Genomic DNA, 27,037 nt, shown 5'->3' with positions numbered 1-27,037 from the left:
GGTTTCTTGGGGACTCCCCATCCTGCTCCACCGCTTTACTGAATGCCCTTGCTGGATCTGGAACCTCGCTCATTGACATTTTGCACAGATCCATACCAAAGTGTTGCTCCCGTGGTTCCATGATAGAAGTAAGCTGGCTAGCCTGGCATGAAGGGAATAAGGTGATCACAATCATGAGACGGGTGTCGCCCAAAGCCCCCCATGGCACAACCCCAATTTTCTAGAGCTCCTGGGTCACCCTGATTCACTGTGTCACCCACGCCTGTCACATATTTGCCAATGACGCCTTCATCTCCTTTGAGGACCTGAAGGCAAGATGTGGTGTGATGAATAAATTATTTTTTAAGTACCTCATATTATGTCACGTCATTAATGGTCTGATCCAGCGGCTCACTGAATCACCCATGGAGAAGCTGTTGTCGTACCCAGATATTGCAAAATGAGTCACGACCATCTACTCCCGTCTGCAGATGGCAGGGGTTAAACCCTTTCAGATAGCGCAGCGGAAGTGGATGGTAGACATCCCTGAGCTATCCAAGGAGGAATGGGAGGAGGCCTCGGAGGTCTGTTTTTTGGACCTTATCGGGTCTAACGACCAATATATGCACTTTAAATTTATACATCAGCTGCATTATACTCCAGCCCAACTTGCCCGTATGGGATATGACTCCGGGCCTCCTGCTCCAGGTGTGACTACACTGATGCTGGATACTTACACATGTTCTGGTCTTGTCCAGTCCTGTCGATGTTCTGGACGGACGTATTCTCCTTTCTTGAAAATACCCTACACCTAGCGGTCCCCCGCACTTCAGATGTCGGGCTTTTGGGTGTCCTTAATGACTTCCTACACAAGACCCATAAACGTGAATAATACTGTTTTATGCCAGGAAATTAATACTGTTGCAATGGAAGACTGTATCTGCTCCAAGTGTTCAAATGTTGTTCCGTATGATTAATAAAGTTATACCAATCTTTAAACTCATTTACAAGGGCAGGGCCTGCCCCTAATAGTTTACCAAGATCTGGCAGCCTTGGCTTGATATTGAAGACTTCTTTTGGAAAGACACCCGCTTTCCCAACAATAGGAGGTTTCACCCCCTTAGTAGGGGCAAAGAGAGCCTGTGGTACATAACTACCCCAAAGTTGATCACAATAATCCTGTTTGGTTGGGGATTAGTGGAGGGGGCGAGAGCGGAGTGTCACCCTGCCATACCTCCGGCTGGCAATTATGAATGGGTGTGAATGTATGTGTGGGTATGGATGTTTTGGTAGATGAGTGCAAACTATTGTTTTCAGCACTGGACTTACAAAAGCGGACCTCGTGGGGTCCACATAAAGTAACCTGTAACAATCTTAGACAAAGGTTTACTCCTCCATTGAGGAATAAAGAAATAGGGACCTATGGTCACCATCAGTAAGCCCTGTTTGGCTACTGTTGTGTAAGTTTAAAATGTTCTCTCTGATGTTGATATCCACGCATATATGTAAGCCCTTGTACACACGGTCGGACATTCCGACGGAAAATGTCCGATCAGACTGTGGTGGCGGATAATCTGACTGTGTGTGGGCTCCATCGGACTGTTTCCGTTGGAATATCCGACGGACAAAGTTTTAGAGCTGGGCTATAAAACTTTCCGACAACATGATCCGATCGGACTTTGTCCGATTGTGTGTAGAGAATTCCGATCGGACAAAGTGCCACGCATTCTCAGATCAAATTCCTAGACCAAAGTTATTGGCTACTAGCCTGAACATAGTCCCGTCGTAACGAAATAACGCCATCACGTTACGTACAATTGGATTTTCCGACAGCTTTGTCCGACCGTGTGTATGCAACACCGGTTTCGGACAAAATCCGACGGATTTTGTTGTCGGAATATCCGATCGTGTGTACAAGGGCTAAGATGACGACAAGTGTAAGATGTAAATGTTAATACGTATATGTAATATCCTTTTATTTTTTTTACAAAATCAATAAATAAATACTTTAAAAAAAAATTGACACGCATTGTGCAAGCATGCACTCAAGATAGGTTCTCTTAAAGGGGCCATACAGAATGTGTATCTCTTAAAAAACCTTAGAAACACTAAAATGCATAAAAAACTTATGTCAATTTATAAAGAATATATAATGTGAAAATATATAATATGAAGATGATTAATATTACCCAACTCAAAAATATATAGATATATATATATAATTTATGAATTTTATTCTACAACATACAGAATTGGATTAGCTCATGGTGAAGAGCCCCTACGGCCATGGACAACGGAACCTTCTCATGAGTCACATGGACAGGTTGTAGGGGTCTCCCGTCAAGAGCCTCAATGGCAAGTGGAGTGTCACGCAGCTGCAGCGGAATCAAGTGCTTCGATACAAAGGCAGCATCAATAAGCAGGCTTGCAGCCCCAGAGTCGATTAGAGCCTGTATCACGACGGATGACTCAGCCCAAGAAAGGGTGACTGAAACCAGGGGCTTATCCTTCTGGATAACTGGGGACGAAACAACGATACCTAAGATCTGTCTGTGACAGGACCTCAAGGTTCGGGTGTCGGTAGGACAAGACTTCAAAAAGTGCCCTACCTGGCCACAATAAAGGCACAATCTCTCCATCTTCCTAAAGGTTCTCCCATCCGCAGAGAAATGCGTAAAGCCCAAGCGCATGGGTTGACCTTCACTGACCAACTCAGTACCAGGAGGCATGGGAGTTGAGGGAGGCACGGGTGGGACTGCAAAGCTCAGAGGCAAACGTACAGGAGGCTTCCGCAAGCGTTCCTTAATAGAGAGTCTTTCTCTGAGTCTGTAGTCAATGAGGATGGAAAACGTGATGAAACTTCTCCAGCTCAGTGGGTATATCTCAGGCTGCTATCTCATCCTTGATGGAATCCGAGAGACCATGAGAAAAAGCAGCCACGAGGGCCTTATTGTTCCAAGCAACCTCTGCTGCCAGAGTACGGAATTCAATGGCGTAGTTGGCAACATTTCTTGTACTCTGATGGACATGAGGCCCTTGGCAGCAGAAGTAGAGCATACGGGAACGTCAAATACCCTTTTAAAGGAGGCCACAAACTCAGGTTAACTCAAGACAACAGGTTTTTGCATCTCCCACAGAGGGTTTGCCCAGGCCAAGGCTCTCTCAGAAAGCAAAGATATCATGAAACCTACTTTGCTTCTGTCCGTGGGAAATGCCTGGGGCACCATTTCAAAGTATATCTCAACCTGGTTGAGAAACCCTCTGCATTGGACTGGATCACCTCCACATCGCTGGGGAAGTGGAGCAGAACCAGACATACCTCTTATAGAGGTAATACTCAAGGCAGTCTCGAAGAAATATTACCAACAAGTGGATTGACTGCATCTTCTGAATTCATAGCCTTCGCCTACTGTCAGAAACCATGAACCAGACTGAGACAGAAGTGCAGTAAAAAATCACACTTGTTTAATAATGATAATAGTAAGGACATGATGAGCAGGATATCATCATCAGGTGAGTCACTGTGGAAAGATTGGAGCTGGCAATTAACCGACAGCTGAGCAGCCTGCTCTGAGAAGGAAGGGCTGAGCCCAGCCCTGACAGCTCTGCAATAGGGGCCGCCACTGGCCTGCTGACCATTGGAGTAGGGTCATATTTACTACTAGTGATATACAGGCATTTTTTTTACTATGACTGACATGGGAGAATTTGTACTCCCACCGACACTGGTGCTGTCTGTTGGGCATTTTGTACCTACACTGAGCACCAACATGGAGGCATTTTTTACTTCCACTGGGCACCAACATGGAGGCAGTTTTACTTCCATTTATCATTGATTTAGGGACAATTTTACTCTCACTGACCTTCTAAGCCAGGACATATGGTTCTCCTCCTAACCATTGACATAGGCATTTTGTACTACCATTCAGTATCTACTGTACATATTGACATTTTTACTTTCACTGACCTCTGATGCTGGGGCTTTTTACCCCTCCTACTGACCACAGTCCATTCCCAATACTGTGATGGACAGTGAACTGGCTCTTTTTTAAAAAAAAGTTTGGGGACCACTGGCATACATGATAAAATAGTATTAATATCCAATATAATTTATTCTTGCTTACTTCCTGATTGTCTGAGCTGCCCATGCACGCTTCTTGGCAGCCCGGCGGGCTAAAACACCTCTCCAGCATGATTCCAGCTTGACAGCTGTAAAATATAATGTTCACAGTTAGCATAATCTATTGTACTCATGAATCTAATCTGACATAATGTACAGTATCATGCACTGATAACAGTGAGAAAGATATCAGTTGTTACAGGTCAACACTCAAAGCACAACTTGTTACCATTTAGTATAGTACATAAATACAGTACCCATGGATTTATTTAAAAATTTTAACTACTAAACTTGCATTCCCAAATGGTACTGACAGGCCCCAAACATACAAAGCAGCCATCAAATGATGTCTGTAAATGTATTCTTTAGCAGCCTGGGTGACCCTCATTTTGGGCTTCTGTAACCAGCAAGTTGCAACACCCCTTTGTACTGCTGCTAGAATACATAATTTCAGACATACAGTATTATTATGTTTTCTCTTTTACCATTTTTAATAGAGAACAATAGTGCTAAGATTTGTGTTAGGAATCAGGGATTCAAAATACCTTCATGAAAATATAAAAACATATATTAAAGCAGAACTTCAGTCATTTTTTCATCTCTCCATTTATTAAATCTTCCGCCCTTGTTGTTTTAACTTTGGATAGTAAAATATTATTTTTTCTGCCAGTAAATACCTTATCCTGTTCCATTATCCATCCATCCATTATCCTTATCAATTTCCGGTTTCTTGTCTGAAAAAAAGGCTAGGCTTATGACATCATGCACAGCTCTCTCTCTCTCTCTCTCACTCTCATGAGTCATAAAAGGGCCAATCAGAGCTGGAGGTGTGCCTCTCTGTGTCTGTGTAAATCCAGGAATTGAACAGGCAGCAGGATCAGCTGCCCACAGTTAAAATGGTTCCAGCCAGACTCAGTGGAGGGAGCTTTTTGCAGCATATTTGGCAAGTACAGAATCACAGTATATATAAAATAATATGCAAAGTGGTTGGAGGGAAGCTTCAGAATGGCAAAGATGTTTTTATTACAAATTATGTGAGCAGACTGCAGTTCCTTTTTAATTACAGGTAGGACAGGATGCATGAATAATGATATTCAGATGATCATAACCTAATAATACTACTTGGCTTATACATAACAGGGATTACTTTTTTCAAGATCTTTTTCCCCAACTTTCAACATTAGTAACTGAAGGATGGTAAACATACTTTCCCCCTGCCCTTATCTCCTTGTTATAGAGCTGAGTATCATTTGAATAGACATTTCAGTGGAGTAAGGAAATAAGAGCAGAAATCCATGGGTACCTGCTTTCTTCTTTTTCAGAAAAGCTCTTTTTCCCAAGCACCCTTTGTATTTGGCTTGGATTTTTGAAACTAAAATTAAAGAAAAGATACACACATAATATAGATGAAAATCATTATGGGACTAGAATATATTGCAGTCACTGAGACAACATTGCATCTACAAAGCTGTCTCATTAAATAGGACACCAAACTTTATAAAACATAACAATCAACTATTTACAAAGTGAAAATCTTCTACTCATTTACAAAACCAGACAGAATTTTTTTTCTCAGAATGTGGAATAGCATTGGGAGAAGGAACAGTAAAACACAACCACGGTATAGAACTGCAAAACAGGAGCTTTTATATGTAATGGGCATATATGGCTGTACATAGCCCTTGAATTTTCCACAATTTTTTTCATGTTGCAACCAAAAACGTAAATGTATTTTATTGGGATTTTATGTCATAGATTAACACAGATTTTGAAATGGAAGGAAAATAATAAATGGTTTTAAACATTTTTACTAATAAATATCTGAAAAGTGTGGTGTGCATTTGTATTCAGCCCCCTTCACTCTGATACCCCTAACTAAAACTGAATGGAACCAATTGCCTTCAGAAGTCACCTAATTAGTAAATATAGTCTACCTGTGTATAATTTAATCTTAGTATAAATACAGTAAAAAAAAAAATTCAGTAGGTCCCTGCTGAACCGGCCAAATTTCGATTCACTGGCTTAAGCACGCTGACTGTCAACTGGTGGATGAGTCACTCATCTAAGGCATTTACTTGTATGTAAAATTGCCAGATAGATGTATTTATGTGCAAGCAACAGGCCAAGGAGCCCATAGAAAACATGTGAAAAGGAGCTTAAAGTTCACCTGTTGTCTCAAAAGGAGAATCCTGAATATTAATAGGCAATATTTCATATCTGACTTACAAAAAAAGTTTTCTTTCCTATTTTTACCTAAATAAATACAGATACACAAAATATGTAAAACAATAAACATTCTCTTTAGCACATATTGACAACTTTACATCAAGTTGATCTCTTTTACATATATGTTTTAACTTTTAGAGGACAGACTAGGGAGTTCTGGAGGGAAAACTTGCATGCAATTGGGGCTCTCACCTACCTTTAAATATCTTCTTCCTGGGATGATTTTCCAAAAAAACTTTTTTTTACAAAAATTTATTTATGTGCTTTTAGACCCTATAAAAGGCTGCAATTTTTCAAAGATGTTTTTGTGTTGTTTCATTTATTTAACCTTTTTAGTTCAGGAGGATTTTAACATTTGTATTAAAGGGGGTGTTTATGGGATCTGCAACTATTTTTTTAGATGTAACTGGCTCCTGATAATGTCCAGACGTGGTAACAGCAGTACGGTAGTAACAGATGACAGAAATCTCTCCTTAAATTACCCAGCTGATGTTTTTTCTGTTCAAATGCATCCACAGTAGCAAATAAGGTGCGAGGAAAACGTATGAAAAGCTTGGTTCTGAAAAAAAATACAGCACATTTAACACAAGGGATATACCTTGATATATGAATCCTAAAATGTTATCTTAAAGTTATATGCACAATTATTTGGCTTACCTTCCAAGTTTGTACTCATTGGGTTGGTATCCAATGTACTTCACCAATTTCTCTACACCTTCATGGGCAGATCCAGTCCAACTAGGCCAGGTATACGGACACAGGGATTTATACCTAGGTACATGTGAACCACACTTATTAATAGGAAGTATTGTTGTCTGAAAATATTTCAGCACTGCTAATGTAACAACACATTTTATGTACATTAAAACCTAAGAACAAAAAAATCATATTTTGTATTTGCCAATACTATAGATTCATGACGAATCCTGTGAGCTTTAAATTTCTTGGTCCTGGTGAATTTATGTGCAAATCGGCATGAACCTTTATATATATATATAATATATATATATATATATATATATATATATATATATATATATATATATAAAATGTACTGCATGGTCTTTGCGCTGTGGTCAGTCGAAAGGGCCAATAAGGATTTTGGATTAACCAGCCCCCTCACTATAAAAGTGGGGCTAAAAGCAGCCATAATGTCAGTGTATTGGAAGTTGTAAGGTAAGCTGACAAACTGCATAGGAAGAGATGAATTAGGGTCAGTAGAAAACTATGCTTTATAGCTATAAGCACGCTGGATGTTTTTGCAGCTGCTTCTAGGGGTGTCTGGCTTTTTTTTTCTTGCCTCTAAACTCCCCTGCATGTTAACCTATGTGTCCATGCTCAGATAGTAGCATTTAGTGCCAGCCGCTTTTGGAAGCAGAAAAAAAACAAGTGCCAATGCATCCAGGAGCAGCAGAGTTTTGGCAGAAAAAAGTGGTTGATTCTTGTAAATGCATGTAAACACGTGTTAACGCAAGGTATGTTTAGCGCTTGAGCGTTAATTGATTTCAATGGTCAGAATAAATTATTATTCTGGCCAATGAAATGAATGTCCAAGCGCTTGATGCCTGCAAGCTTGCCTAGACACTTTTACAAGCATCAGGCTTTTTTTTGCCAAAACGTTGCTGCCAGGAGGAAAGCCATCTGGAGTGTTTGCAAAATGTCCTGTGCCCATGTACAGTTGTACTCATAAGTTTACATACCCTGGTAAAAACTTATGATTTCTTGGCTATTTTTCAGAGAATATGAATGATAACACAAAAACACTCATGGTTAGTGTTCGGCTGAAGCCATTTATTATCAATCAACTGTGTTTGTTCTTTTTAAATCATGATGGCAACAGAAACTACCCAAATGACCCTGATTAAAAGTTTACACACCCTGGTGATTTTGGCCTGATAACATGCACACAAGTTGACACAAATGGGTTTGAATGGCTATTAAAGGTAACCACCCTCACTTGTGATCTGTTTGCTTGTAATTAGTGTGTGTGTGTATAAAATTTCAATGAGTTTCTGGACTCCTGACAGACCCTTGCATCTTTCATCCAACTGACATTTCTGTATTCAGAGTCATGGGGAAAGCAAAAGAATAGTCAAAGGAATCTGCGGGAAAAGGTAGTTGAACTGTATAAAACAGGAAAGGGATATAAAAAGATATCCAAGGAATTGAAAATGCCAATCAGCAGTCTCCAAACTCTAATCAAGAAGTAGAAAATGATGGGTTCTGTTAAAACCAAACCACGATCGGGGAGACCAACTAAATTTTCAGGTATAACTGCCAGGAACATTTTTTGGGATGCAAAGAAAAACTCATAAATAACTTCAGGTGAAATACAGGACTCTCTGAAAACATGTGGTGTGGCTGTTTCAAGATGCACAATTAGGAGACACTTGAAGAAAGATGGGCTGCATGGTCAAATCGCCAGAAGAAAGCCATTACTATGCAAATGCCACAAAGTATCCCACTTACAATACACCAAACAGCACAGAGACAATTCTCAAACCTTCTGGCCCAAAGTCATTTGGAGTGATGAGACCAAAATTGAGAGGAGTCAACAAGGCTATGATGAAAAGTATACCATTCTTACTGAGGTGGATCATTCATTTTTTGGGGATGAGTGAGCTACAAAGGCACAGGAAATTTGGTCAAAATTGATGGCAAGATGAATGCAGTATGTTATCAAAGAATACTGGGGGTACATTTGCATTCATCAGCCAGAAAGCTGCGCATGGGACGTACTTGGACATTCCAACATGACAATGATCCAAAATACAGGGCCAAGTTGACCTGTCATTGGCAAAAGCAGAATAAAGTGAGGGTTCTGGAGTGGCCATCTCAGTCTCCTGACATCAATATCATTGAGCCACTCTGGGGAGATCTCAAACGTGTAGTTCATGCAAGACAGCCCAAGAATTTACAGGAACTGGAGGCTTTTTGCCAAGAGGAATGGGCAGCTTTACCATCCGAGAAGATAAAGAGCATCATCCACAAATACCAAAAAGGACTTTAAGCTGTCATTTATGTTAAAGAGGGCAATACACAGTATTAAGATTTGGGGTATGTAAACTTTTGATCAGGGTAATTTTGGTAGTTTCTGTTGCCATTATGATTTAAAAAGAGTAAACACAGTTGACTGATAATAAATGGCTTCAGCCAAACACTAACCACGAGTGAAAGAAAAGATTTTGTGTTATCATTCATATTCTCTGAAAATGACCAAGAAATCATAAATTCTGCCAGGGTATATAAACTTATGAGCTCAACTGTATATAATGAGCTGCTGCTTACCTGCGTCAGGTATCCATGTCTGAAAGTGCAGTGCAGCAGAAAGCTCCTGTCAGCTACAACACACGTGAATTAATCATTCATTCAAATGTCCTGTTTGCATGAGGCCTAAATGCTGGCTCTTTGGGCAGTCACCCCCTTTGCTGCCTTCCTATTTTGGGGGGCGCTTTTGCTTTCAACTCTAGTTTGGTTGATTTGAAGGCAACTGTCCATATTTATATGCTGTTCTGAACATAGCAAAATTTATTTATTTTTTTTTGCTGCAAGGCTTTCTTTTAAAAAAAAGTGCTTTTGCTTCAGAGGGCTGAAATTGTGCAGTGTTCATTTCTTTATACTGCTAATTCACTGGCTAATCCACTGGCTTTCAATTGCCCAGGGAATTAAATAAAAAGGATATATGTTTTCCATAGGACTTTGAAAGGCAGTAATCACAACTTGTATATAAAAAATGTAACAAAGCTTTATTTCACAAATAAAAAAAAGAACAAAGCTTAAAACCAACATGGCTAGTGTTTTTTTAAGTATACATAGCACAACATGTTAACAAGTACCCAGAAGCAATCACCACTAGAGAGTGTTACATAAAAGCCATAAAATTCAGGCACATTGCACCACAGTCATCAAAGGAACATACATTCACACCCATCCCGTTTTGAGGTAATGCCTTTTTTTCTTTTCCTCAGGGGTGTATGGAAAATCTTTGGTCTATAAGTCAATCGTCAACATTGTTGAAAACTTGCAATTACATACCACAATAAATTACCTTGTATGATAAAATATTCACACATTCCTGATGATTATCTTTGAGAACCAGGATTTTCCATACACTCCTGAAGAAGAAGACAATGGAATGCTCCCTAGTGAAGTTCAGTTGTGGGTATTTTTCAATAGACATGTGCAATTTGTTTTGTTTTTTAACAAATTTTGACAAAATTGACGAATTTCCAAACTTTCAAATTTCCGGAAAGTCGGAATTCAGAAATTCAAAATTTTGGAAATTGGAAATTTAGGAAATTGAAAATCGGAAATGGGATATTTTGGGAATTTTGAAAATTGGAAAATTTTGAAAATTCTGAAGTTTGGAAATTTGAAAATCCAAAAATAAGAATGAAAATCTGAAAATTCAAAAGAATGAAAATCTGTAAATTCAACAACTCGAAAATCTGAAATAATAACTAACTAATAATAACTATTAAATTATAGGTATTGGAATTTCCTTTCAAATTTGGCTGTTAGTGAGTGTACGAGTATGAATTTATCCAAAGTTACGAATTATCTGAAATAATGAATGCCATATCTAAAGGAATGGAACGTAACGATCTAATAATAATAAATAACATTAATAATAATAAAACCTTTATATTGTTATTATTTATTATTAATTTGTTCCATTCCATTTGTTTGGATGTGGCATTCGTTAATTCGGATAATTCGCAACTTCAGATATATTTGTATTTGTTACGTTTACAAACAGCCAAATTTGAAAGGAAATTCCAATACCTATAATTTAATAGTTAGTTATTATTAGTTAGTAATTATTTCAAATTTTACCAAATTTCTTTCTTTTTTTTTGATTTTTGCATTTTCGGATTTTTTAATTTTTGAATTTCCGAATATTTGAATTCCAAAAATTTCAAAATTCCACATTTTTGAATTTCCGAAAAAAGCAAAAAAACAAATATAAGGAAACAAACAAATTTTTTGTCAGTGCACATATCTATTTTTCAACATATTGTGCTCTGTATACACAAAAAAAACACCAACCGTGTTGTTTTTAAGCTTGTTCTTTTTATTTATGTTTGAAATAAAGCTTTGTTAAGCTATTTTTTTTTTTTTTAAATACCAGTTGTGATTACTGCCTTTCAAAATCCCATGGGAAACACAAATCCTTTCTGATATTGCATATGGGGATGTGGGCAGTGTAATTTTGGATCTCTACACCATGATCAAATTGTAGACACATCCAAATACTAACAACAACACACAAGGCCATTCACACTTCTGCCCTTAGCTATATCACCAATCGTCTCCAAATATGAACCAAACCGTCCTCTCTACTCCTCCCAAGACCTCCTGCTCTCTAGCTTTCTCCTCCCATGCTCATCTCAAGGACTTCTACAAAGACTCTCCCATCCTCTGGAACTCTGTACCTTAATCTGTCCAGCTATTTCCTACTCTGGCCACCTTTAAGAGATACTTGAAAACTCATCTCTTCAGGGAAGCCAATCTGCCTCTAACAACTGAACTTTTAACTCTTCTATCAACTCATCCCCCACAGTTATTAACTTTTGTACCACTTGCCCCACCCTATTAGATTGAAAGCTCTTATGAGCAGGGCCCTTTTAACCCTCCAGTATTTTTTTCTCCCTTTCTATTGTTAAGCAGTGAGAAACTGTTGGCTATACATAAATCATGTATAATATTAATAATACCATAAAATCTGAATCTATAATTAAAGAAAAGCTGGAATAGAAGCAAACACTGCAATGGCAATATTCTGGCCCCAGTAGAATGAGATGCTATCTTAAATTAAATACGTTTTTCCGGATTGACACATTAAAAAGAGAATTGTTTACCTAGTTGGAAAATAAATCCCACAATCTGGGTCTAAAGCTCACCTAATGCTATAATATGTGTGTACAGTCTCATTTTGATTTAACAAAAATTGCAGTATGGGTACCCAATTAAATTTTCCATTTAACTTGTATCTAGTCAGGAAGATAGGTATAGACTCTACCATCATCCAGAGACTTAGAGATATAGGGATAGGGAGCTTGGTTCTCAACCAAGCTACCTTGGAAAACAGGGGCAATTGGACTATCTCAGTACAGGTGAAGCCAGAGTAAATATAAACAAATATGTAGAAAAATGTGCATTAAAGTCCCGGGCCCGGTGTCCAATGCTGTATCTATTGGGCAGAAGTGTGCATGCTTTACTGCACCCCCATTCCCTGCCTTCTTTCCTCTAGCAGTGCAAATTCTTGCTGGGTATCGTTACCCCTATTCCCAGCCGGTCTTTACTTCCAGGGACCCCTGAATCTACCGTATTTTCATACAAGATACCATTCCATTGACTTGTTATCCCCCCAAGTCACTGCGGGGGACCTTTTGGTGACATCCAGTGCATGCCGGGATTAAACCACAAGTGCATGCCGACATTATACCGCAAAACTAGTTGAGATGTTCTCCGTGATCAACTATCCCACTGTGATCTTCCTCGTTTGGGATCCATTATTTTGGTGATACACATGGATTGTTACCATGCTTTTAATCTGTTTTGTGTTATTTGTCATGTCATATTAAATATGTATTAATACATTTTCTACATTTTTCTACATATTTGTTTATAGTTACTCTGGCTTACCTTGTACCGAGATAGCCCAATTGCCCCTGTTCTCCAAGGTCACTTGGTTAGGGACCAAGCTCCCAATCCCTATATGTTTTATCCAGTCAGGTAGTCCTTTGCACTATAGAATTGTTGGTGGATCTAAAGCATATGGCATAGTGAGATTGCAATGTGTGTGGTGAGCTTAATTTGTTTAGTCAGTTGGTTTATCACTTTGCCTAAGCCATACCTGTTACCATCCTGGACAATTTAAACTAAACATGCAAAAATGTACAAAAGATAACATTCATGAGTGAACTTGTATGTATGCACTGATTCATTGCAAACTAACTGTTTATCGGTAAAAAGCAGTAGCATACAATTCACTGTTAATGCAGTTGGATGTACCATTAAGATTCAGTCTGCAAATTAAATGAATTAGAAAAATTAATCTTAAGTACATCAATGTTTTCAGTGTAGAGAATTAATTACCTCTGTAAGAAGTTTTCGTATTTTCTACGGTAGGCAAATCCTGCTCTTCTCACCCTTAAATACTCCATTAAACCCAGATATTTAACTTGGTGACGAACCACTATATCATCAAATTTTCCTGTGATACACATGAATACATTTAAATAACAGTGTTTTATAAACAGTAAAAAGCAAGTAAAGAATTTTTAAAATAGGGCCTCCTTCACATAGGTATACTTAAGCGTACACCCATAGGAGGGCTGTATTTGTGTACATGGGATGTACAGGTGTTCTGTTAATCTGTGTGTCAGCAGTCCCATTCATGTCAATTGGGATGCAGCACTGCACAGACACAGCCACTGCTCCCAATCTGACATCCATGTTGGTGCTGGTGCATGTCCCCGAACACACACTGTCTGCGTTCGGGGGCAACTACCCATATTCACATGTCAAATTGGGAGCAAGGGCTGTGTCCATGCAGCTGCGGTGTTCCAACGGACATGAAGGGGACTGCCTGAACGCAGAGGCATGGGACACCCGTGCATCCCATATGGGCAAACACGGTCCTCACATAGATGTATGCTTAAAGTGTTACTAAACTCAGGACCCTGGTCTCCCATAGTACACAGAACATGGAAATGTAATTATTTTAGTAAATATAAACTGCTAAATACTTTTTCACATCAGCAGTTGGCTAAGCACTGGTTAAAGCTTGTCGGAGTTTTCATTCTCCTCCAACTGTTCTATGAGGCTGCATGACCCCAACAGTCTGGAGAGTACCAATTGGCCCAGTGTAGATCACACGCACCCTTCCACCAAAAAAAACAAAATCTCAAGCAATGCAAGCCAAAGTGAGCATGTGCAGAGTGCCCGCGAGACTCTCTACTATCAGCAGATGTATTGAGACTGCGTAAGAAGGGGAGGATAAGAGAAGACAGCATCAAACAGTATTTTTACACAATGCAGAGGATTAACCTCATAGGTTCCACAGTGAGTATAACAAGCATGCTTTACTGCATATACAGACTGATTTTACTGTTTTGGGTTTAGTAACACTTTAAGTAGGCCGATGGTGAACGAGGCCTAACTCAGATGGACAAATACAAACAAAACATACATTCAATATAAACATTTAATATATAGGATGACAGGTGAGATGCAATCTAGTAAACAACATACTGGCAACCACCCAATGACATATGCATGTACAGTAACATAAAAAAGTAAACACACCCTATGGTAAATGTTGATATTTTCAACATATTTGAACAGGCAAACATTAGATCTTTATTCAAGCGGTGCCTACACATAAAAGGGACATAGCTGAATAAAAACACAAGCAAAATTTGCCTTTTTAATAATTTAACACAACCAACAATATAAATTAATATTGTCCCCTTTAGCAGAAATTACTTTTTGCAGGTATTCTGATTACCACCCAACATTCTCTGACATTAGCTTTGTGGATTTTCTGACTATTCTTTCATGAATCTCCATGGGATTCAGATCAAGACTGACCAATCCACAGCCCTTCATTTCTCCTTTTTTGAGTTATTCCTTGCTGCTTTTTCTAGTGTGCTATCATGCTGAAGGATATACTCTATTTTTATTTCAACTTAAACTTTGGGACAGGTGCCCTCACATTCTTTGATATGATAGACAATCCATGGCTGAAGCAGTAAATCAGCCTTAAAACCATTGCATTTCCACCACTATGCTTCAAAGTTGCTTTTCCTGAAATGCTGTCATCAGTTTGCCCCAAACATGTCTCATGTTACAGTGATCAAACAAATCTATCTTTGATTCAACAGATAGCATAGCACACTGTTACAGTAGACCTGGCCTATGCCTATATACTCAACAGACACTTTATTAGGCACACTTGTTTAATTGCTTGGTAACACAAATTTCTAATTGGCTAATCACATGGCAGAAACTCAATGCATTTAGGCATCTAGATGTGGTGAAGACAACTTTCTGAAGTTTAAACCAAGCATCAGAATGGGGAAGAAAGGGAATTTAAGTGACTTTGAACGTGACATGGTTGTTGGTGTCACACAGGCTGGTCTGAGTATTTCAAAAACTGCTGATCTACTGGGATTTTCACTCATAACCATCTCTAGGGTTTACAGTAAATGGTCCAAAAAAGAGAAAATATCCAATGAGCAGTTTTGTGCCTTGTTGATGTCAGAGGAGAATGGGCGGACTGGTTCAAAATGACAGTAACTCAAATAACCATTCGTTACAACCAAGGTATGAAGAGTAACATCTCTGAACGCACAACACATCGAACCTTGAAGCAGAAGGGCTACAGCAGCGGAAGACCACACCAAGTGCCACTCCTGTCAGCAAAGAACAGAAAACTGAGGCTACAATTCACAATGTTGCCTGGTCTGATTTCAGCTTTGATATTTAGATGGTAAGGTCAGAATTTGGCAAAAACATGAAAGCATGGATATATCCTGCTTTGTATCAATGGTTCAGGCTGGTGGTGTAATGGTGTGGGGCAAATTTTCTTGGCACACTTTGGGTCCCTTAGTACCAACTGAACATCATTTAAATGCCAAGGCCTACCTGGATATTGTTGCTGACCATGTCCATCCCTTTATGACTACAGTGTACCAATCTTCTGATACTTCAATATCATGTCACAAAGCTCAAATCATTTCACCACTGGTTTCTTGAACATGACAATGAGTTCAATGTACTCCAATGGCCTCCACAGTCACCAGACCTCAATCCAATAGAGCACTTTTGGGATGTGGTGAAAAGGGAGATTCACATAATGGATGAGAAGCCAACAAATCTGCAGAAACTGCATGATGCAATCATGCCAATATGGACAAAATCTCTGAGGAATGTTTCTAACACCTTGTTGAATTCATACCACAAAGAATTACACAAAAGAATTAAAGCAGTTAAGACAAAGGGTTGTCCAACCTAGTACTAGCAAGGCGTACCTAATAAAGTGACTGGTGAGTGCATGTTCATTGGGAAACTGTAATCTTGCTTTACTGTTCCTTTTGGACAGTGAAAGTTTATTCCTGGGACCTGCATGGTGCCATGCAGGTAAAATTGTTGCAATCCCTTTATGTCTGTAGATGCATGCACATTGACACCAACTGTTGCAAGAGTTACCTGCAAGTCTTGTGAAGAAATGTTGGGGTTCTTAGCATCAAAAGGGGTCATCTTGAGCTGAATTTTCTGGGCTGGCCAGTACTGGACAAATTAGCTGTTCTTTGAAACCTATGCCAATTTTTTCCTTACATAGGATAATGGTATTAACTAAATGAATAAAAGCAGATTATTGTAAACAACCTTCTATCTGCTACTTTTGCTACAAAGCTTGGTTTGTTAAAGGAAGTTGAACAATAACAGATTTACTGTCAGAATCAATAGATAACTGATCCAGAAAAACAGAATGCTTTGTCAATACTACTGACAGACTGCATCATATACTGTATGTCATTTTGCCTTTAGTACCACTTTCAGATCTAATGTTTTCCTGTTCATACAGTATATGTTAAAAAAAGTCAACATCTTAATATGTGTAGGGGGGTGTGGCTTGACGGATAGGATGTGTGGCTGATCAGCTCCCGCTCCGTCCTTCTCTCACATAGCAGCACCACCTCACCCCATGAGCAGTCAAGGCGGCAGCACTATCATTCGAGCTCCAGGGACCCAAAAACCAAGAGAAATTGACCGGTTCTCCAACAAAAATGGCTCGGATTCCAAAACCACGCCAGCTTCCAAGATGTCGGCGACCTGCTTGGCGGCTGCACAAGCAGCGCACGCTGCCTCTCAGGTACAGGCCACACAGCTCCCTCACTTTCCCCAGGCCTCTGGCCCTGATCCCATCCACTCGAGAAGCCCTTCTCCTACCACCCACAGCTCCAAGGACAGCTGGGACATGGAAGTTTACATCAAAGCTCTCTCTACAAAACAGGACATTGAGCCTTATATAGGCAGACTGGAGAGATCATATAAGAGGGAAATCACTGCCCTCCGCATGGATATAGGTCACCACATGGAGGATATTGAAAAGTCTGTAGAAGTGCCAATTACTAGAATCTCTGAGCATGTAGAGATCCTACAGGAGCATACTATACAGATCCAACAACTGTTCTATGGCTTAGATGATCAAGAAAACAGAAGCCGTCGCAATTATATTTGCATTCGCAGCTTGCCAGAGACTGTGGAAAATAAAGATCTGGTGACTGCAGCTAACACCATGTTTAACCAGCTTCTGGGTAAACCCATAGAATCAGTGATAGAAATAGACTGTATTCACAGATCTCTGGGACCCCGCAACCCAAATCCAGCCTTTCCTAGAGATGTCATCTGCAGTATCCATTTTTTCAACATTAAAGCTGACATCATGCAGGCAGCTCGCTCTCAAGATTCCACCCTATTCAATGACACACCTGTCATGTTGCTTGCTGACCGGTCTAAACAGACTTTACTTATGAGGAAAGCCCTGAGACCAATAACAGATGCCCTGCAAGCCAAACGGATCAAATACAGATGGGGATTCCTGTTCCAACTCTCAGCTTCTTACAATGCCAAATTGGCTGTCTGCAGCATGCTTGGAGAACTTTTGAATTACCTCAAATACATGTCACTGGACTGGTGTCTACAATCAGTGACTCCTGACTTCCCTTCCTCCACTGGATGGGAAATGCATCCAAATCCCCTGCTGGATGAAAAACTCATGCCTCCCACTGGCTGGTAGGGAGACAGTCTCTTTTATATTTTTGTCCCCGAGGGAACCGAGAGAGGTGGGTGTTCCCTTTTTTCGGTCATCAAGCCCCCTGGGATTTGATGGATATGGCAGCCCATGCAGCCGCCCCGAAGGTTATGTTTCGCCTGTATTACTATAAGTTTAACTTGGTTGGTTCATCAAATGGTTATTTTACTGTGTGTTATTTGTGCTGCGCTTTTGTGAGCGGATGTACCACTCCTGAGTTGGTCTTTCCTTTAAACCCCCCTGGGGGGGTCCACCAGTAAAATCCATGAGCACTTTGCACATATCGTCTGGCTGGGGCGGAAAGCCCCTAGTAAGTTTTGCCACGTTCCCCGCGTTTGGGTTAGCATAGTGCCCATTGCTTTTCCCCATAACGGTCACTAGAGAGAGCAGCTCCCTAATTTCTGAGAGTAGAACCTTCAGCTCCACGGTGTTCAGGCATGTATTGCTCTGCTCTCTGTTCTACCCACACCAGGATTTCATTCCATCAGAATTGTCTAATACTCCCTACCTAATGAAGCCAGCCCGGATTACACTGCTTCTTTTCTTATCCTTTCTTCTACCTTCTAATCTCTCCCCGCCTCTCTCTCCTCTCCCCCCCCCCTTCCCATTCACCCCCCATACCTCAGTTATGATTTTGTGTTGCATCAAGCTGTCCTACAATATAATCAAACCTTTAGTATTAGCATTAAAGATTTCTTTGCTCAATTGCCAAGGATTTAACGCTAGTGCTCTATCATTTTCACAAATTCAAAATGCAGATACTCTGGTTCCAAGAAATGCACATTCGTTCGGGTGCAGTGTCACCTCCTGGCACCATAGCACAAACCCTGTAGCCAGATTTAAGGGGGTTTCGATCAAATTTCACAGCTCCTTCACCCCACAAGTGCTAGATTTATATATTGACCCTAAAGGTTGCTTCTTGTTTTTGAAACTATAATACATGTAAACGATACTTACAATTGAAAATTTTTATCTCCCTAACCAGGAGCAGCTCCACTTTCTTTCCTCTGTGACAGCATGCCTGAAGTCTTTTGGGACCCTCAACTTAATCTTAGGGGGTGACTTCAACGCCCCCCTTATCCCGAAGCTGGACTCCTCCACCGGTAAGTCACACATATCTCCCTGTACACTAAGGTATGCTCCACCTTCACCAGCCTCTCCTTGGTAGATACCTGGAGAATACTCAACCCCACTGAGCAAGACTATGCGTTCTATTCCTCAGGACACATTTCCTACAGCAGGATAGACTACATCTTCCTTTCACAATTCCTAATGGATTACAACCCTTCCAGCACAATTAGACTAAAACTATGGTCAAACCACGTACCAGTACACCTTATCCTAGGTAGACTCCCACAACATACACGTAGCTGTACGTGGAGACTAAATGATAACCTACTCAGACATAACATGTACAGCAGCGATATCCAAAGCTATAGAGGATTTAATCCATTCTCACATTGGGGACGAGACCTCCGCCATGAATCATTTGGAGGCTTTGAAATGCTACGGGGGATTTTTATTCAACATGGCTCTAGATTGAAACGTGCCCGCACAAAAGACATTAAATGCCTCTTTGCTCTTATTGCTTCTCTCAAAGCATCACATAAACGCACACTAGATCCCAAGATGCTAGCAGAGTTTTCTAATGTGCAACTCTTCCTCCTGCGCCTTTTAAAGGCAGCCATCTTCACTATTCCCAAGCTAACAAATGAAGGGAAGCACTTAGCTCAAGTTATACATCCCAGACAACACAGGCAGAATATACCCCACATTATTACCCCCCTCTAACCAAAAACTTCATAAGAACTCGGAAATTGTCTCTGAATTCAAGGAATTCTATGCCTCACTGTATACTCTGCCCCCTCCTTCAGCTATGGGCGCCCTCCCCAAGATATGCCACAATATATACAGGACACTGCCTTACCTATGATTCCCCCCAGCGACATAGAAAGTCTTGAAAAACCGATCACTAGCTCAGATTTCTTGAGTGTGATCAAAGGGCTCAAAAATGGCAAAATCCCAGGCCCAGATGGATATACTCCCCGGTTCTATAAATTGTTCGCTCCCCAACTGGTCCAGATTATGGCATGAGCATTTGAGGAGGTAGATGAGACACACCCCCTTTCACCCCAGTTACTTCAAGCCCAGATAGTAGTGATACCCAAACCAGGGAAAGACCACATGAATTGCAGCAATTATAGACCCATATCATTATTGAATGTCGACCTTAAACTATTTTCAAAAATTATCGCAAATTTCCTCACTCCCCTGCTCCCCTCCCTTGTTCACAGTGACCAAGTGGGTTTCATCCCAGGACGAGAGGCCAGGGATAACACTAATAAGACACTACATCTAATATCCTATGCTCAACGTAAGCAAATTCCCACCTGCCTACTGACATGTGACACTGAGAAGGTCTTTGATAGGGTCAACTGGCCGTTCCTTTAAGCATCCCTACAATGGATAGGTCTAGGCCCTAAGCTATTGGCCAAAAAAGTTCCAGTATTCTAACCCCTCTGTGAAAGTTGTGGCTAATGGGGAAGTCTTGAGGGCCTTTGGGTTCAGGAATGGGAGTGTTCTAAAGTCAAGTGTCTGGGATATGGATCTGGGATGTGGGAGTTCTACATGTCTTGTTATCTGGCCAACCCTAATTGGAGAGTCTACCATCATAAGTCCTTCCCTTCTGGGGATAGGATAGCATAAGCAGCCCTAGTATCGAGTGTAAGAAGGGCTGGAGCCCAGGTCTGGAAGGCATCATCCTTCTCTGCAGACTGTGTGTCTAGCGGCCATGCCAACCTATTCCTATATTGAAATGAAGAAACACTCAAACCTTTTGTTTTGTGGCTGCTGCATTCCTGTGGAAGTAGAGACTCCTGGGTGCTAGACCTACGCAGTGACTTCTAACCTGAGAAGCTATCGGAGCCTGTCATTTGGATTTGGGGATAATACACTTTACCCTGTTCTTCTTTCCTTCTATTATGTTCATAACTAAACTTTGAAACTGCAGTCTGGTTTAGACATTGACTTTGTCCCCGTCAAAAAAATTAAAGTGTAATAGACCCTTGGGATAAATTATTCCTAAGAGGAAGTTGCCCTTATCTTTATAAGGCCCTCAGAGTGGAACTCCACTAAGCAGAGGCTAGGGATCCCCTGTTGCCTAGGTGCTACAGAGGTGGGTGTAATCTCTGCCCTAAACAGGATTACAGATATGCAAAGCATGACACCAGGAGTTGGTAAGTTTGAATATTTATTTTTAATAAGAGATCTTCATCCAAGAAATTAGCGCAGGACAGTTTGGAGATAATTGCAATATTTACACCTATAAATTTCATAAATATACCTCCCCTAAACATACTTAGATGATATTTACCTGTGGGTTGAGATTGAAAATAACTGATAGGTGTATCAAATTCTTAAACTGTAAGTAATTGCTGTATTTATATTACTTTTTCTTGATCATACATCACGGGACACAGGAGCTTTATTACATAGTGGGTTATATAGGCACCTCTGATAATTGGACACTGGTTAACCCCCAATTAAGGAGAATTCCTCCCCTATATAACCCCTCCCATATGGGAGGCACCTCAGTTTTTTCGCCAGTGTCTAAGGTGGTTGGTCACGTAAAACATGTGCTATGAAGAAAACTGTGTGCAGGTCCCTGCGGGGGTCTAAGGGCTATGATAATGGGATCCATATCTCCGGCCGATATTTTTCTCCCAAGATGATATGGTACCCGGGCCTCGTCATCCGAAGAAACAAGGTTTTGCCTGTAAGTCCTCTCCTGTTGGAAGACTGGGCTCTGGGAAAACCAGACTTGGTGTACTATTTACTTAGTGGCACGAAAGTTTCTGGCAGAGTCTTTTACAAGGTCCGGGTAAGAGGTTCCTCTGAGAAGGAACCCAAAAAATCCTGAAGGTTGGCTCTGCCCGCCGTGATGGGTGAAGACTGGAATCTGTCTGTGTTCAGCAATTCCTGTGGCGAGGACAGGTAAGAGAAGTTAATCCTATATAAATCATATATTATGGATTTCTTCATGTGAGTAGTTGTATGTCTTACCTGGTTTCCACCACTAGAGGGAGTAAGAGCAGCCTGATGCATACTTACATGCCTTTCAGATACACACGCTCAGTGAAGCCTGTTTTTTTTCAGATGGCTCACGTCTCCGCTGCAGACTCTGCCACAGTAGAGGTAGGAGAAGGGTCCCACGTAGTCTAGGGGTCCCGCGCGGCTCCGTGGGTGATCCCCTCCCCCCTTGGACAACCGGCGGTCCTCGTGCACGCGTGCTCCCATACTAATGGAAGGGGGTGTGGTTGCGGGCATGCACGTCGGTGTGCACGGCGCTTTACTGCGCAGGCGCCAAAGCGGCAATTTTACAGCCCAGAGTGCCAGGGGGCTGTAAGTGGAAGACACAGGAGCTGTGGGCAGTAAGCATCCTAAGGGATTGGATCCAGGCAAACCTAAGACACCTGCTCAGCATCAGGTTGTGCAGTTTAAGCACATATATTTATTGTGAGACTTGGAGCACAACAGTGATTGCACTTTTGTACTAGTACCTCTGCTTTGTAGCTTAGGACTATGTCTCCTCGTAAGAGGGTCTCAGGGGGAGGTAACAAGGGCACTGGTAAATCACCGCCTAGGTCTAGGGGTCCTAAAAATGCCTGTAGTTTACCATCCCCCCCTGCAAGACTGGAGCCAGCCTCACAGGATGAGTCAGTGCCCCTGTCAGGTTTGTTTTGCAGCCTCTCCTAATGTTTCAGCCCCAGTGTATGTCACTGAAAACTCCCTTAAGGCTAAATTAGAGGGTTTTGAAGGGAGAATCGTGAATTTTATTTCAGCTTCCCTAAAAGATAGCAGAAAAAGGGGTAGATCCCCTCCCTCTGCTGAGATTCCTCTTTCAGATGACACCTCTGACAATGAGGAGAGATCCCTATCATGGGTTAGGGATCAAGAGCAGTCGGATGAGTCAGAGGAAGAGGAGAGAGTCCCCTCCTCCCAGGCACTCAGAAATCAGGTTCAATATTATACTGAGTTGGTGCGTACCACATTCAGAATGCCCGCTGCTGAGGCCGCTACATCCTCTGTTTCTTCCCTGGGGGTCAGACAAATCCCACAGACTGCCTTTTCCTTTCCAATTCATCCCTTAATGGATAAATTGTTGTATGAGGATTGGGGACATCCCGATAAACTGTTTGCTCCTCCTAAAAGGTTTTCTATGCTTTATCCTCTGGAGGAAAGTTTCACCAAGAAATTGGGGGTCCCATCTGTCGATGCGGCTGTTTCTTGTGTGAATAGAAACCTGACTTGTCCTTTGGATAATGCTCAGGTATTTAAGGATCCAACTGATAAGAAGCTGGAAATGTTATTGAAAGCCTCCTTTTCCATGGCTGGCGCTGTAGTGCAGCCTACAGTCGCAACTGTGGGGTTGTGTCAGTTTCTCAAGGAACAGGTTAAGCAGATGCTTGGCCTTCTTCCCAGTGAGGAAGTGGAGAATTATGCAGAGATTCCTCAAATTCTGTGTTTTATGATTGATGCGATTTTGGATTCGGTCCAACAAGCATCTCGTTTGTCTCTCCTGTTGGTACACATGCGAAGAGCCCTATGGCTAAAAAATTGGGCAGCTGAGCTATCATGTAAGAAGTATTTGATTAGGTTCCCATTTAAGGGGGAACGCTTATTTGGGGAGGAATTAGATAAATTCGTCCAAAAGATTACAGGGGGTAAATCTACTCTCCTTCCAATCAAAAAGAGAAAACGTCCATCATTTAGGCATTCTCTTTCTCCCGGAGCATCAAGCTCTAAGCAGTGGCTACGGCCTTCCCATCCTCCCTCTACAGGAAAGGCCCAAGGCCGCGCCCAGGGGCAGAAAAAGACTTGGGGGCGAAAACCTGCCAAGCAGAGCCCAAAAGCTTCCTTGTGAAGGGGTACCCCCACTCGGCCGAGTGGGGGGAAGGCTCCTGCAGTTTGCAGAAGCCTGGCGGGAAGAGATCCGGGACAAGTGGGTAACCTCCTCGGTATCTCTGGGCTACAAGCTAGAGTTTCAGGAGATTCCACCTTCTCGCTTCCTAAGGTCAAGGATCCCCAAGGATCCAGTAAAGCAAAAACCGCTACTTCTGGCCTTAGATCACTTACTATCCCAGGGGGTGATAGTGGAAGTGGACCCAAAAGAACAGGGTTCAGGCTTTTACTCAAATCTCTTCACCGTTCCAAGGCCAAATGGATGTGTCAGACCTATCCTAGATCTGAAGGATCTGAACCAGTTTTTGTGCATCCGGTCTTTCCGAATGCAGTCAATACGTTCTGTGGTCTCCTCCCTGCAAGGGGGAGAGTTTATGGCATCGATAGATATCAAGGATGCATATCTTCATGTGCCAATTTTTTCCGCACACCAAAAGTATCTAAGGTTCACGGTAGATCAGCGCCATTTTCAATTTGTGGCCTTGCTGTTCGGTCTCGCTACGGCTCCTCGAGTCTTCACAAAGATTCTAGACCCTCTCTTGGCAAACCTAAGAGCTCAGGGTATAACCGTGATGGCTTATCTAGACGATTTGCTTCTCATAGAGAAAACAGTAGCGCTCTTGAACCACAGTGTTACTAGAACGTTAGAACACCTGGAATGCCTAGATTGGATTATAAACCTAGAAAAGTCGTCCCTACAGCCTGCTACCAGGTTGGAGTATCTGGGCATGGTCATTGACACCGCTCAGGGCGGGGTGTTTCTACCAAGGCCAAAGGCCATGGCTATATGGGATCTGGTGCGCCTAATTCTGGGCAGAAGATCTTCCCCCATTCGGTTGTCTATGAGACTGTTAGGGAAAATGGTCGCCTCCTTTGAGGCCGTTCCATTCGCCCAGTTTCACGCAAGGCCTTTGCAAAGATGCATTCTTGCGGCTTGGAACAGGAAGCCCCAGGCCTTGGACCTTCCTATGTGTCTATCCCCAGGGACACGCAAGTGTCTCATTTGGTGGTTAAAGACCAAGAATCTGCTGAAAGGCAAAACCTTTCTTCCTCTTCCATGGAAGATTATAACTACAGATGCCAGCCTGACAGGCTGCTGAGCAGTGTTGGGGGAGTCGTGCTTGCAGGGGAAATAGTCTGCGATCGAGATGCTATTGCCCATAAATGTTTTGGAGATCCGGGCAGTTTATATGGCTCTCATAAACTGGTCCTACAGACTACGGGGTCTCCCTGTTCGAGTTCAGTCCGACAATGCCACAGCTGTGGCCTATATCAATCATCAGGGTGGCACCAGGAGTCTGGTTGCACAAAGAGAGGTGAATCGCATACTTGCTTGGGCAGAAAGGCATGTCCCATGCCTTTCCGCAGTCTTCATTCCAGGAGTGGAAAATTGGCAAGCGGATTTTCGAAGCCACCAACAGTTATGCCCAGGAGAGTGGGCTCTACACCCGACATATTTCGGATCAAATGTCACAAATGGGGCACTCCAGACGTAGATCTGTTTGCGTCCAGATTCAACAGAAAACTGGACAAATTTGTATCAAGGACAAGACATGTACTTGTTCAGGGGTCAGATGCTCTGATAGTTCCCTGGGATCAGTACAATCTAATTTATGCCTTCCCACCATTCCCGCTTCTGTCACAGTTCCTGGGAAGACTCTAGAGGGAAACAAAGTCAGTTCTTTTGGTAGCCCCGGCTTGGCCCAGGCGACCTTGGTATGCAGAGATCTTGAAGTTGGCAGTAGGCAGGCCGTGGATCCTTCCTCTCCGGCCAGATCTGCTCTCGCAGGGTCCAATTTACCATCCTGCTTTACACAGTCTAAGTTTAACGGTTTGGCTGCTGAGACCCACATTCTGAGAGATCGTGGGCTTTCGGAACCAACCCTTTCTACTCTGGTCAGTGGCAGAAAGCCGGCCTCCAGGCTTATTTACTACAAAATCTGGAAGGCATATGTATGTCATTGGCAGGATCTTGGCTTTCCTCCAGTCAGGCCTAGAAATGAATTTGGCCGTAAGCACTATCAAGGTGCAGATTTTGGCCTTGTCAGTGTTTTTCCAGAAGCCACTTGCATCACATTCCCTTGTGCGGGCTTTCATCCAGGGGGCTATACGGTTAAGACCGCCAGTCAAACCTCCAGTATGCCCATGGGATCTGAATTTGGTTCTCTCGGCTTTGCAGGGGCAACCATTTGAACCTTTGCATCAGGCTTCATTAGTTCTTTTGACTATAAAATTGGTTTTCTTGATAGCCATATCCTCGGCTAGAAGAGTGTCAGAACTAGCAGCTCTCTCCAGCAAGGAACCTTATCTAATTATTCATAAGGACCGGGTAGTAATGCGTCCTAATAGGTCCTTTCTGCCTAAGGTGGTTTCAGGATTCCATTTGAATCAAGATGTAATCCTACCATCCTTTTTTCCGGATCCACAGTCTGCAGAAGAAGAGTCTTTGCACACTTTAGATGTGGTAAGGGCAATCAGTATCTAGCTTCAGGCAACTGCTCAGATAAGAAAAACAGATTGCTTATTTATTTTGCTGGAAGGGCCAGGTGGCATCAAAATCCACTCTCTCAAGGTGGATTAGACAGGTTATTTTTCAGGCCTATAGTGTAAAGGGGAGGAGTCCTCCTTTTCAAGTGAAAGCGCACTCAACGAGGGCTGTAAGTGCTTCTTGGGCAGTGCATCACCAGGCCTCCCTGGCTCAGATCTGTAAGGCTGCATCTTGGTCATCAGTCCACACATTCAACAGATTTTATCGGGTGGATGTCAGAGGGCAAGAGGATATCGCCTTTGGGCGCAGTGTACTGCAGGCTGCAGTTTAGATCCTCTGGTCCATGGCGGTCTATGATTCTGATCTGTGTCTCCCTCCCCTCAAACTGAGCAATGCGCTTTGGGACATCCCACTATGTAATGAAGCTTCTGTGTCC

The 27,037-nt window shown here is 41.9% G+C and overlaps 1 protein-coding gene across 1 annotated transcript in view; it reads right to left on the bottom strand.

Moving 5' to 3' along the window:
* MYO1H (myosin IH) overlaps positions 1–27,037 on the bottom strand; it is a 125,901-nt gene that overhangs the window by 28,456 nt on the left and 70,408 nt on the right. The window contains exons 19-23 of the mRNA XM_077461469.1: positions 13,427–13,544; positions 6,983–7,096; positions 6,808–6,884; positions 5,403–5,471; positions 4,104–4,188 (exon numbers count right to left, since the gene is read on the bottom strand). Of these exons, the coding sequence (XP_077317595.1) occupies positions 4,104–4,188; positions 5,403–5,471; positions 6,808–6,884; positions 6,983–7,096; positions 13,427–13,544 (463 nt within the window). The remainder of the gene's footprint in view (positions 1–4,103; positions 4,189–5,402; positions 5,472–6,807; positions 6,885–6,982; positions 7,097–13,426; positions 13,545–27,037) is intronic.

Source organism: Lithobates pipiens, unplaced genomic scaffold (assembly GCF_037356315.1).
Source record: "Lithobates pipiens isolate NorthernLeopardFrog02 unplaced genomic scaffold, aLitPip1_a1.2 Scaffold_3, whole genome shotgun sequence".
Lineage (NCBI taxonomy): Eukaryota > Metazoa > Chordata > Amphibia > Anura > Ranidae > Lithobates > Lithobates pipiens.
Note: the sequence above shows the minus strand (reverse complement) of the source record. Positions and strands in the feature narration are given on the sequence as shown.